At 45.6% G+C, this 13,810-nt stretch overlaps 1 protein-coding gene across 1 annotated transcript in view; it reads right to left on the minus strand.

The window, feature by feature from the left end:
* Window positions 1-13,810, minus strand: part of CASC3 (CASC3 exon junction complex subunit) — a 31,124-nt gene that overhangs the window by 7,565 nt on the left and 9,749 nt on the right. Inside the window, exons 4-7 of the mRNA XM_066263697.1 lie at window positions 4,573-4,731; window positions 4,333-4,484; window positions 3,322-3,498; window positions 2,092-2,777 (exon numbers count right to left, since the gene is read on the minus strand). Coding sequence (XP_066119794.1) covers window positions 2,092-2,777; window positions 3,322-3,498; window positions 4,333-4,484; window positions 4,573-4,731 — 1,174 coding nt within the window. The remainder of the gene's footprint in view (window positions 1-2,091; window positions 2,778-3,321; window positions 3,499-4,332; window positions 4,485-4,572; window positions 4,732-13,810) is intronic.

Raw genomic sequence — 13,810 nt, forward strand, 5'->3', positions numbered from 1 at the left:
AAAAGTTTCTGAGCAACAACTGGACACTGAGGATGTTCTGTAAATTTACCCAATTATGTCTGGACTGGAAGTTTGAGAAAAGATTCCCCTCTGGCTGAATATATCTCAGAACAACAACAAAAACTATCTAGAGATGGACTTCCAATGATTGTAAGATATCAGTAGAAGGGGGTATTACTTCATCCAAAGATCAACCCCGGTCCAAATTTAGGCTACACTGGTTTTTGGTGTTCAAAAACCATGCACACCAGAGAAGGATGCTAAAAATCCCAGCCTACAAGTGGATTTCCAACCTTTAAATTCTAAAATTAGGCCCTGGCCGGTTGGCTCAGTGGTAGAGCGTTGGCCTGGCGTGCAGAAGTCCCGGGTTCGATTCCCGGCCAGGGCACACAGGAGAAGCGCCCATCTGCTTCTCCACCCTTCCCCCTCTCCTTCCTCTCTGTCTCTCTCTTCCCCTCCTGCAGCCGAGGCTCCATTGGAGCAAAGATGGCCCAGGCGCTAGAGATTGCTCCTTGGCCTCTGCCCCAGGCGCTAGAGTGGCTCTGGTCGCAACAGGGCGACGCCCCGGAGAGGCAGAGCATTGCCCCCTGGTGGGCAGAGTGTTGCCCCTGGTGGGTGTGCCGGGTGGATCCCGGTCAGGCGCATGTGGGAGTCTGTCTGTCTCTCCCCATTTCCAGCTTCAGAAAAATACAAAAAAAAAAAAAAAAATTCTAAAATTAGGTTTCAGACACTAAGAAAAAGATCCTTTGATCAATCTGGCTGAAGAAAGACAAAAGATAGATGGGCAAAATGGGTGGTAGATAAGTCCTATACTCGAGAACTATGCTGTACAATATGATATCCACTAGCCACATGTGGCTATTTACATTCAATTACTTAAAACTTAAAAAGTTGGCCCTGGCCGGTTGGCTCAGCGGTAGAGTGTCGGCCTGGCACGCGGGGGAACCGGGTTCGATTCCCGGCCAGGGCACATAGGAGAAGCGATCATTTGCTTCTCCACCCCCCCCCTCCTTCCTCTCTGTCTCTCTCTTCCCCTCCTGCAGCCGAGGCTCCATTGGAGCAGAGATGGCCCGGGCGCTGGGGATGGCTCCTTGGCCTCTGCCCCAGGCGCTAGAGTGGCTCTGGTCGCGGCAGAGCGACGCCCCGGAGGGGCAGAGCATCGCCCCCTGGTGGGCAGAGCATCGCCCCTGGTGGGCGTGCCGGGTGGATCCCGGTCGGGCACATGCGGGAGTCTGTCTGACTATCTCTCCCTGTTTCCAGCTTCAGAAAAATACAAAAAAAATAAAAATAAATAAAATAAAATAAAAAATAAAAAAAAAGTTGCGTGACCAGGCAGTGGCGCACTAGAGCATTGGCCTGGGACTCTGAGGATCCAGGTTCAAAACCCTGAGATCCCGGCTTATGCATGGGATCACAAACATGACCCCATGGTCGCTGGCTTGAGCCCAAAGGTTGCTGGCTCTGCTGGATCCCCCCAGTCAAGGAACAGATGAGAAAGCAATCAATGAACAACTAAGGTGCCACAAGTATGAGCTGATACTTCTCATCTCTCTCCCTTCCTGTCTCTGTCCCTGTATGTCCTTCTTTTCCTCCCTTAAAAAAAAAAAAAGTTCAGTTACTTGGTCAACCTGGCTACATTAAGTATTCAAAAGCACCATTACAGAAAGTTCTTTTGGGCAACCTGGCTCTAGCAGATTAAGGAAATCAGAGAGGCTTTCCTTTCAAAGAGATTAGAAGATTCTCATCAAAATTCAAGTAAGTTTCTTCCTTCAAACCTTAATCATTATCAAATAATAAAAACGCTGCCTTCTACTTTTCTATAGTTATAAAGGATTTGTACCTAAAAGCTCATGACTGATGACTGATTAGTTAACAGTAGGCAAAGTAGTGGTGTAGTCTTAGGTAATGTAAAAAACTGCTATGAGGTCCTTGGATGAATATACCTAGGAATTCATTTTTTTTTGAAGTTAATAAAATTTGTCAGACACCATATCCCTGTAAGACGTAAGGGCCATGATCCTAAACTCAAAGATGCAACTAACTCTAAGATACGTACTCCGAAGTTCTAGTTACTAACCCTAAGATACGTACCCCGAAGTTCGCGTGGTTGTAGGAATGAAGGTTGTCCTGAATTCCAATTCTGTTCTGTTATGTTTAGTTGAGCCACGTCTTGCTCAAGTCCACCTGTAGTAGAATCCCCTGGAGCCTCCCAGGTCCCAGTCTTAGCAGGTGGAGGAGGAGTAGTTTCTGGAACTTGAGGTGCTGGGGTCAGCCCTTCAGGTGGAGGGGGCATCTCCTCTGCAACCTTGACTGCATCTCCTGCTTTAATTCTGGTTCTTCGTACCCGGGAATAGGATTTCTTCTCAACAGGCCTGTCCGGGGGCGGTGGCGCAGTGTCGGGAGCAGGAGCCGGTACCTCTGAGGCTGCCTCTTCCTTCTCAGGACTGCCAAGCTCTTGAGCATCCGCTTCTGGAGATGGATCCCGCACAGGAGTCTGCTCCAGGCGCCATGACCGGTAACTACTCTCATGTTTAACAGTCTCGCCAGACCGGCCGCCATGCTGCCCACCAGCCTCCATAGGCCTAAATTCAGCACGACCTTCCTTGAAGCCCCCAGATCGGGAGTAATTCCTGGGAGCAGACATGCGGCCAGTACCTGCAGCTTTCCTGTTGATAAATGTCCTTGGTGGCAGGGTGCCCCCAGGACCCTGGTGGCGATGGGACTTGTTTGGCCGCTCACCAACCCAGTTTGGATCCCTTTGTGGAGGACTTCCAAACCTGAATAAATAGAATTTTAAAAGTCTTAAACTGCCCTGGCCGGTTGGCTCAGTGGTAGAGCATCGGCCTAGCGTGCGGAGGACCCGGGTTCGATTCCCGGCCAGGGCACACAGGAGAAGCGCCCATTTGCTTCTCCACCCCTCCGCCGCACTTTCCCTCTCTGTCTCTCTCTTCCCCTCCCGCAGCCAAGGCTCCATTGGAGCAAAGATGGCCTGGGCGCTGGGGATGGCTCTGTGGCCGCTGCCTCAGGCGCTAGAGTAGCTCTGGTCGCAACATGGCGACGCCCCGGAGGGGCAGAGCGTCGCCCCTTGGTGGGCGTGCCGGGTGGATCCCAGTCGGGCGCATGCGGGAGTCTGTCTGACTATCTCTCCCTGTTTCCAGCTTCAGAAAAATGGAAAAAAAAAAAAAAAAAAAAAAAGTCTTAAACTGAGGGTCAGAAAGACATCCCATATTCCTTACCCATTCAGTTTCTTACTGGAATGATATTTTAGAAAGCTGAGTTCTTTCTACAATATCAATAGTCTATGCTCCAAAATTTCCTCACCTGGGTTTCCGGATTCTTCGGGGTTTGATGTCATCAGGATTGTGAGCTGAACGGATGTCATATCCATATAGAGCAATGAGCTCCTGCCGGGATTTGGGGGCCTGTTCATCTTCCCGGAACTTGTCATGTTCCCAGCGACCCTCATCCTTCCACAGCTTTCGCAGACGACCCTTGGGTCTGGATAAAAACAGGAAAAAAGTGTCTTAGGTTAGAACAATATGCCAAATAAAGATGTTCATGAAACAGACAGGGCTGGACATGGAAACAGAAGGAACTTCATGTCATCTCTCCATCTTCCCAGACAGATTATACAGAACAGGCCTCCCAAAAGCAAGAGTGAGTCATAGCACCCCAGGGCATGCTGGGCTCAAACGCAACAGGAACAGAAATAAGAGAAGACTTCAGCACCTTGCAACATCTCTCTCCTATAAGGCAGCCTATGCAAGAACTCCATATCCCAGAGGCCTTGAGCCTCAGATCAAGCGTGGTCCTGAAAGGACAGGTTGTGGGTTCAATCTCTGGTCAGGGCACACGTGGGAAGCAGCCAATGAATGCACGACTGAGTGTAACAACAAATGAATGCTTCCCCCCTTCCCCCTCTCTGTCTCTCTAAAAAGAAAAAAGAAATTAAGCCCTGGCCAGATAGCCCCATCTGATGGAGCGCTATCCTGGAGCGCAGAGGTTGCCAGTTTGATTCCCTGGACAGGGCACACACAGGAGCAGCTTCATGTTCCCATCTCTCTCCCCCTGCCTCCCTCAAAAATAAATAAATAAATAAATAAATAAAATAATAACTTAAAAAGGCATTGGAAGTATAGGTGTGGATCCCAGCTGCTGCACCAAGAGTTACCAAGTGATCTAAGCCTCACTTTACTCACTTGTACAAGAGATTAATTCCTTAAAAATCCTGCGAGTAGTAAGTGAAATAATACAAGTAAATCACTTAGCAAAGTGTCTTACATAAAATAAACACGAAATACACACTAAATAGCAGCAGCAAGTGGCTGTTACCTGACTTCCTCCTCCTGAGTTTGTCCCCGAAGATCATGCTCGAAGAAGAGCCCTTTCCGGGGTATGTATGCTGGGTTCTTCCGATCCTCATCGTCATCCAAATGCTTGGGGCCCTTCTTACCCACTTTGTTCTCCACAGGCTCCGTGCTCTCCTGGAGGACAAACACAGGACTCCTTACTCCCTCCAGCACTGACAGCCCCTCTTCTAGCCCCAAAATGGAGCCTGTGGTGGGCACTGACCTGTCCATCCCCACTTTGCCTCTCTCCTGTCACAGTGCCTTTGGAGTCAGACTTTTCTTCTCCCTTCTCTTCTTTTGCTGAAGAATTAGCAGCATCATTGGCTTCTGATTTCAACTCTACTTTGGAATTTTCTTCTTCGCTGTACTCCCCTTCTTCACCCTGAAAAACATTTCCCTGTCAGCTATGGAGGTAAGATCTGAAAGGTGCATTTGAAAATTCTCCATCCTTTAGGGAAACATTTTCTAAACAAACGTAAGAATTAAAAGCAAACATATAAATGTTCTTACTAAAATTTCTAGAGGATAAAAGCACAGTAAAAATAAAATCACATAAATAAATATATCCACATATACGTATACTTAGATAGCTTGTTATAAGCTTTCCAGGAAGATATACAATCAACTGGAACAGTGGCAGCCTCTGGGAAAGGAGCCCAGGGAACATGGAGAGGCAGTGAAGTGCTGAGCATACAGGAGGAGCATAATCTGTGTTGACAATTTCTCTCCCTCTCCATGAATTGTCTCACAAACATGTAGTTAACTATACTGCAACTCAAGTTGTGAATTCTCTCATCTTGAAATGGCTTAGAACAGCGAGTCCCAACCTTTTAGATTATGTGAACTCCTTTTTAGGATCTAATATTTTCACAGATCTCAGAGACAACAGCTCAGTACAGTACCCACTGACTAAGAAAACAAAACTACACTGCTCACAAATATTAGGGGATATTTTATAGCTTTATACTAATTTTGAAATATCCCCTAATTTTTGTGAGCAGTATACTACACATTTAACAGTACTGTAAAATAAATTTACACTTTAATTTTTATATATTCAGAATAGTAGTAGTATGTAAAGGGATATATATTTAGTTTATAGACAATGAGAGCTCAGCTAGTAGATTTGAAAACTCCTTGTTATAATTCCATGATTTCCCAAAGCACTTTACCTCAAGCTGGAAAACAGTGGCTTACATTTTTGATGTCTTGATATGAATACTAAATTTTCCACAGCATGAGATGTTCCTAAACCAACAACTCTGTCCAAAATTAAATAATCAAAAATTTTCACCTGGGAAACCTTAGAGAACAAGTTAAAAATTCTATCTTGGGCCCTGGCCAATTAGCTCAGTTGGTTAGAATATTGTCCCAACAAACCAAGGTTGTGGAATTGATCCCTGATGAGGGCACATATGTGAAGCGACCAGTGAATGTACAGCTAAGTGGAATAACAAACCAATGCCTCTCTCTCTCTGAAATCAAATACTCAATGAAAAAAAGAGTTCACCTCAAAAATGAAAAAACAGAGGCCCTGGCTGGTTGGCTTAGTGGTAGAGCATCAGCAGGACATGTGGAAGCCCCAGGTTTGATTCCCAGTCAAAGCACACAGAAGTGATCATCTGCTTCTCCACCCCCCTATCTCTCTCCCTCTCTTTTCCCATCCTGCAGCCATGTCTTGGTTCATGCAAAGTTGGTCCTGGGCACTGAGGATGGCTCAATGGCCTCGCTTTAGGTGCTAAAATAGCTTGGCTGCTGAGCAACGGAGCAACGGCTTAGACGGACAGAGCATCGCCTGGTAGGGGGCTTCCCAGGTGGATTCCAGTCAGGGCACAAGCAGGAGTCTGTCTCTACTTTCCCACATAATAAAAAAAATTAAAAAATAATAATAAAAATTAAAGCCCGGCCCTGGCCGGTTGGCTCAGTGGTAGAGCGTCGGCCTGGCGCGTAGAAGTCCCAGGTTCGATTCCCGGCCAGGGCACAACAGGAGAAGCGCCCATTTGCTTCTCCACCCCTCCCCCTCTCCTTCCTCTCTGTCTCTCTCTTCCCCTCGTGCAGCCAAGGCTCCATTGGAGCAAAGATGGCCCGGGCGCTGGGGATGGCTCCTTGGCCTCTGCCCCAGGCGCTAGAGTGGCTCTGGTTGCGGCAGAGCGACACCCTGGAGGGGCAGAGCATTGTCCCCTGGTGGGCAGGGCGTCGCCCCCTGGTGGGTGTGCCAGGTGGATCCCAGTCGGGCACATGCGGGAGTCTGTCTGACTGTCTCTCCCGGTTTCTAGCTTCAGAAAAATACAAAAAAAAAAAAAAAAAAAATTAAAGCCCAAGTGTTGTCTCCTCTCCACCATTTTCCCCCCTCTCTCGCCACATCGATTAGATAATCCTGTCTGTAACACAGAAAGTGGTGAGTCTGTCCACACAAAGGAGAGTCCTTAGGCCATCCTCTAAACAAGGGCCACTAGAAAAGATCAGGTAATAGGGGTGTGGATAATTCTAGGCAAAGAAAAAGGGCAGCTAAGGCTCGTTTACGCTAAGGGAAATTAGAATATAGTTATTCTCATCTTCTTGTCCTCCCAGGATTTGGACCTAAGGAGGCAGAGCTGTAGGCTAGGGAAGTAGGTTTAGAGATCTATGAAGCCACAGAAAAAATGGGTTCAAAAGAAGGTGGTCTAGTCCCCATTGCTGGGTTAACATATCAGGGTACTAACACACTTCTGCCACCTGGTCATCACATGTATAAATACTCTGTTCTCCTCCTGGGTCTGATACTTGCCCTGAACCAGACCTTTTAGTAACTGCAGACCCAACTGGCCTCAGGAAATCTGACAGAAACTCACTGTGAGGTTCTGATGATGCAGGAAGCTCTAAGTTTATGCACTTTTTTCAAGTAGTGCTGAGCTGGTCTAATTAAGTCCAGACAAGCCAATTAATTCCTCTTCCCCATTCTTCCTTGTTCAACACCTGGGTACTTTGGCCTCTAAGTGTTTTGGGTTAGATTATCAGAAAGGTGATACTGGTATGAAACCCACAGAATTGAGGAAGACTGCTTGATTCCACTCACACTATGAGAATCATTCCTTTACCCATAGTACCCTTGATTCTTTCCATTTCCCCTCAATCAAAAGAAGTTTTCCCTTCTCTTCAGGTGGGGATAGGTGGGTGGTAATCATTAAGTTCTTTCCTCGATCCTATGTTCTTTGCAGGTTCTGAAGCTGAAAGTGCAAGGATCTTGCTTGGTGTGTATGTGACCTTAATTCCACACACACTCTCTCTCTCTCTGACTAAACTCGAACATCTTAAAATAGTTTCAGCGCAATTAATTGGGGAACTTTGTTTTATGCTCCAACTCCTCTGATCTGTGGTGGACTGTCAAATGAGGCAACTCTTTTATTCTAAATGAGAAACTAGTTTTGTTTCCAGGACAGGACAGAAAGACACAAATGGCACAATGCTGAGAAGACTCCAAATTAAGAGTCAAAGCCTGGTCTAACTGAAGCCAAAGTGCTAGCCTAGGGTCACACTATTTGGCTGAGGGCTGACATCAAAACCCTTTTGGAGAGACAAACTCCCCTATTGTTGGTTCTACAACTTCAGTGAGCCCTCTTCCCAACTCAAGGCCTAATTCTCCCCTGAAGCAACTGCTTCCCTAGAAGAATTCTCACTGCAGAGCTTCTAGCTCACCTTCCACTCCCCACATATTTTGGAGTAAGGGGTGGAGTTAGTATCTTCCTTGTTCTCAAAGTCTCTTCCAGATCCAACTCCTCCAACCTCATTTTAAACTCCTTCTCCTCTGGGCTTCCTATTACCTGGCTATACATCTATGTCTCTGCCCGAGCCCACCCTGTCATTCACTTGAAGACTTTAGCAATGAGTTGTCTTCACCTCCACTGCAGGCATCCATTTCCATGGCCACACTCCAGACCAGTTTTACCTGTTTGGACGAAAAAAGGGGGTCTATGGAAAGTAACCTCACAGGGTGATCTGATCATAAATTTCTAAGTTAGCAGGTCATGGTGGATAGTCACAACTAAGACCTACAACTTCTTCAGTAAAAAGTTTAACTTTGCCTTAAGTAAGCGCTGTCCATTATTTTTGAGCATGTAGGTTAACACACCTTGGAATAATCAACTACCCTCAAGAGAGCACATAATCAATCTTTTTTTAAAAATTCTTATTTATTGAGTTCAGTGAGAGAGGGAGAGAGAGAGAGAGCAACACCGAGCTGCTCCTGTATGTGCCCCGACTAGGGATTAAACCAGCAACCTCTACCCTTCAGGACGAAGCTCTAACCAACCAAGCCATCCAGCCAGGGCAATCAATCTTGTTAACTAGCCTCTAATCCAACCCCTGCCATACTTTTTCCCACATTCATGTAATCTTCCTTACACTGCTTCCTTATTTTCTTTTTTTTTTCTTTTGTATTTTTCTGAAGCTGGAAACGGGGAGGCAGTCAGACTCCCACATGCGCCCAACCGGGATCCACCCGGCACGCCACCAGGGGGCAATGCTCTGCCTATCCGGGGCGTCACTCTGTCGCGACCAGAGCCACTCTAGCGCTTGGAGCAGAGGCCAAGGAGCCATCCCCAGCACCCAGGCCATCTTTTGCTCCAATGGAGCCTCAGCTGCGGGAGGGGAAGAGAGAGACAGAGAGGAAGGAGAGGGGGAGGGGTGGAGAAGCAGATGGGCGCCTCTCCTGTGTGTCCTGGCCAGGAATTGAACCCGAGACTCCTGCATGCCACGCTGACGCTCTACCACTGAGCAAACCGGCCAAGGCCCTTATTTTCACATGCAGAAAAGAAGCTACAAAGCTGTTACTCTATAGAGCATTTGAGATCTTGCTTCCTGACATATGTCATCAGTTTGGCGCAAATAAAGTCATAAAAATTCTCCATTTTTTGTTCTTTTTTTTTTGCATTTTTCCAAAGCTGGAAACGGGGAGAGACAGTCAGACAGACTCTCCCGCATGCGCCCGACCGGGATCCACCCGGCACGCCCACCAGGGGGCGATGCTCTGCCCCTCCGGGGCGTCGCTCCACTGTGACCAGAGCCACTCCAGAGCCTGGGGCAGAGGCCAAGGAGCCATCCCCAGCGCCCGGGCCATCCTTGCTCCAGTGGAGCCTCGGTTGCGGGAGGGGAAGAGAGAGACAGAGAGGAGGGGGGGGGGGTCGGAGAAGCAAATGGGTGCCTCTCCTATGTGCCCTGGCCGGGAATCGAACCCGGGTCCCCCGCATGCCAGGCCGACGCTCTACCGCTGAGCCAACCAGCCAGGGCCAAAAATTCTCCATTTTAATTAAAAAAAATTTAACTTTATTGATTGAAAGGGGGGGAAGGGAAGGAAGGGAGGGAAAGAAAGGAAGGGAAGAAAGGGAGGGGAAGAGGGTAGTGGGGGGAAAGGGGAAAGAGAGGGAGGGAGATAGAGAAAGAGGGAAGGAGGGAGGGAGGGAGAGAAAGAGCGACATCAATTTGTTGTTTCACTAATTTATGCATTCATTGGTTAGCTCTTGTATGTGCCCTGACTGGGGACTGAATCTGCAACTTTGGCTTATCAGACAATGCTCTAACCACCTGAGCTACCTGGCCAAGGCAGCTTTCTACAGGTTTGAATGTTTCTTACCTCAAACTGCTATGCAGGTTTTTTGTTTTTTGGGGGTTTTGTGGTTTTTTTGACAGAGACAGAGTCAGAGAGAGGGACAGGCAGACAGGAATGGAGAGAGATGAGAAGCATCAATTTTTTGTTGCGGCACCTTAGTTGTTCATTGATTGATTTCTCATATGTGCCTTGACCAAGGGGCTCCAGCAGAGTGAGTGACCCCTTGCTCAAGCCAGCGATCTTGGGCTCAAGCCAGCGACCATGGGGTCATGTCTATGATCCCATGCTTAAGCTAGTGACCTCACACTCAAGCTAGTGAGCCTGTGCTCAAGCCAGCGACCTCGGGGTTTCGAACCGGGGTCCTCTGCGTCCCAGTCCCATGCTCTACCCACATAGCAATGTGCTCAGGCTGCTATGCGTGTTTTAGAGTAAACCTGCTCCACTTTCTCCTACATGCACCCTGACCAGGATCCACCCTCCAACCCCAACTTGGGCCAGTGCTCAAGCACTGAGCTATTATTTTTCGTGCCTGAAGCTGATATGCCCCACGGAAGCATCCTCAGAGCCCAGGGCCATGCTCAAACCAATGGAGCCACTGGCTGTGGGAAAGGAAAGGAGTAGGAGGGGAAGCAGAGAGTCACTTCTCCTGTGTGCCCTGACCGGGAATTGAACCCACAACGTCTATACGCTGGGCCAACACTCTAACCACTGCGCCACCAACCAGGGCATAAAATCAATCAGTTTAAAAAAAATGGACAACACTGATTTGGAACTCTGAGGTTGCTGGTTCAAAACCCTGGGCTTGCCTGGTCAAGGCACAAATGGGAGCTGATGTTTCCTGCTCCTCCCCCTTCTCTTTCCCCCCTTTTTTTTTCTCTCTCTCCCCCTCTCCTCTCTAAACATAATGTATAAATATAACCTAAAAAAAAAAAATGGACTAAGTATCTGAATAGCCATTTCTTCAAGAAAACATGCGAATTGGACTGACAAGCACAAGAAAAAACGCTCAACATCATTAGTCATCAGGGAAATGCAAATCAAAATAAGATACCATTTCACACCTACTAAGATGGCTGGAATAAAAGAATCAAGACTATAACAAGTGCTGTTTTAGTACGTGGAGAAATTAGAATCCCCGTACATTGCTTTTGGGGATATAAACTGCTGTAGCTGCTTTGTTAAACAGTTTAGCAGTTCCTCAAAAAAAAAATTAAACAGTTACCATGACTCAACAATTCCATTCCTAGGTATATATCCAAGAGAAATGAAAACAAATGCCCACACAAAAACTTGTATATTAATGTTTATAGCAGCATTATTTGTAATAAAAAAATAAGAGACAAACCAAATATCCATTGATGGATGAATGGATAAACAAAGGTGGTATATCCATACAACGGAATATTATTCAACCAGAAGAAGGAATGAAGTACTGATACATGCTACAATTTGGAAACTTGCTAAGTGAAAGAAGCCAGTCACAAGACTCCACATATTTTATGATTCCATTTGTATTAAAGCCAGAATAGGAAAATCTCAGAACCAGAAAGTACACCTGTGGTTGCTTAGGGCTGGGAGGGATGCAGATGGAGGAACTGGGGCAGGGAATAATACTAAAGGGTACAGAGTTTCTTTCTGAGGGGATAAAAATGTTCTGAAACTGAGGCAATGGCCACATATATCTGTACGTATACTAAAAACCATAGAGCCTGACCTGTGGTGGTGCAGTGAATAGTGCTGACCTAGAATGCTAAGGTTGCTGGTTCAAAACCCCAGGCTTGCCCAGTCAAAGCACATATGAAAAGCAACTACTACGAGTTATTACATCCCTCTCCCCTCAATGCCCCCCACTCACCTCTCTCTAAAAATCAGTAAAATCTTTAAAATCCATATAATTGTATATTTTAAATGGATAACTTGCATGGCATATCAATACAGTGGTTTTTAAAATACCCTGCCTATTATTCCTGTTCTTATCAGTTTTCCCCTTACCCTCTTACCTACAACTTAAGATATCCACTCCCTTGATCTTCCCACTTTCTCCCTATCAATCCATATCAATCCAGTCCTTTTCAACATTTACTTTCCCCTCTCTATATTCCATGGCCCATTCATTTCAATCACTACTAACATTCTCAATTCCCTTGTCATTCCCATGTGCCCAAGACTAGACAAATTCAAAAATCTCCTCTCTATAATTACAATGAAAGATACTTCCCTGTCATGTTCCTATTTCTTCTCATGTACTCAGTCAAGAACACCAGTACACTTATTACCTACCCCCTTCCCTTTCCATTTACTCCTTCTTTCAATCTTTAACCACATTTGCTTTTCCAACTTTAAAAAGTAACCACCAACCCTCTCTTAACATCATAGACTTCTTTCCAGCTACCATATCTCCAGCCTCCCCTTCATAGTCAAGTTTCTTTAGCCGTGGCCAGATAGCTTGGTTGGTTAGAGAGTCATCCCAAAACACAGAGGTTGCTGGTTAGATCCCCGGTCAGTACACATATAGGAAGAAATCTATGTTCCTGTCTCTCAAATCAGTTTTAAAAAGTTAAAATAAAATAAACATTAAAAAAAGTTTCTTTAAAAATTTTTCTTGAAAGATTCTGGAAAAATTAGAATAGCATAATTTTTTTTTTTTTGAGTAGCATAATTTTTGATCTCCTAAACTCTATGTGTAATGAGAGCTTTGAGACTGCAAAATCAAAACTCTTCGACAACATTTACAGTATTAGGTTATAAGGTAACCCCAAGACCCCAAAATATATGCACATAAGAACAAAGCACCAATAGCCACAAGATCTGCATCAGATTGGTGTCAGTGCCAGAGAAAGCAGAGAAGTAAATAGACCTGAGAACAGGAGAACCCTGAAATAATCAACAGGTATCCAATGGAAAGCAAAACTGAGAACAGTTGAAACTAGGAGGGATTTTACTGTCTCTGATAGTATATAAGCAAGCATAAGAATCCTGCAATGAGGAGGTCTGAATGAAACTAGAGCAGTATAACCCCCCTGCAATCTTGAAACTGACCTGGCTACCAAGGCTCCTTCCTAGAATAGGGTCCCACACTGAAGAGAAACTATTGAGAGGAGAATCATATTGAGCAGAGAAGGGATAAAAGAAATAAAGGAAAGAGAAGGTCCAAAACAAGTTAATAAGAGGAATAAAAGCAGAAAATATCAAAAAGCAAGCCACTATATATTTCTTAACAAGAAAACAACAAAAGCTTTATGATGTTAAAGAGATCTATTCTGAGCCATTTCTAAGATATGAGAAAAACTAATTTTATGTAAAAATCAACAGAAAAATAGAGCTCAAATCCCAAATAAAATTAGTATGAGAAAAAAATAGCATTCCTACAATAAAAGCATGCCAGAAAGATATGCACATATATCAAAATTATAACTTCTAGCCTGACCAGGCGGTGGCGCAGTGGATAGAGCGTCGGACTGGGATGCGGAAGGACCCAGGTTCGAGACCCCGAGGTTGCCAGCTTGAGCGCAGGCTCATCTGAGCAAAGCTCGCCAGCTTGGACCCAAGGTCGCTGGCTGGAGCAAGGGGTTACTCAGTCTGCTGAAGGCCCACGGTCAAGGCACGTATGAGAAAGCAATCAATGAACAACTAAGGTATCGCAACGAAAAACTGATGATTGACGCTTCTCATCTCTCTCCATTCCTGTCTGTCTGTCCCTATCTATCTCTCTCTGTCTCTGTAAAAAAATAAATAAAAAAAAAATTATAACTTCTATTTCAAAATAAGCAAAAAAGGCATTAAGAAAATTAATTACATAAGGCATGAAAGAACAATTTTTTTTAAATCTCAAAAATGAAATGAAACAACCCAGGAAGGCATTGGAAATTAAAGAAAA

This window comes from Saccopteryx bilineata, chromosome 2 (assembly GCF_036850765.1).
Source record: "Saccopteryx bilineata isolate mSacBil1 chromosome 2, mSacBil1_pri_phased_curated, whole genome shotgun sequence".
Taxonomy (NCBI): Eukaryota; Metazoa; Chordata; class Mammalia; order Chiroptera; family Emballonuridae; genus Saccopteryx; species Saccopteryx bilineata.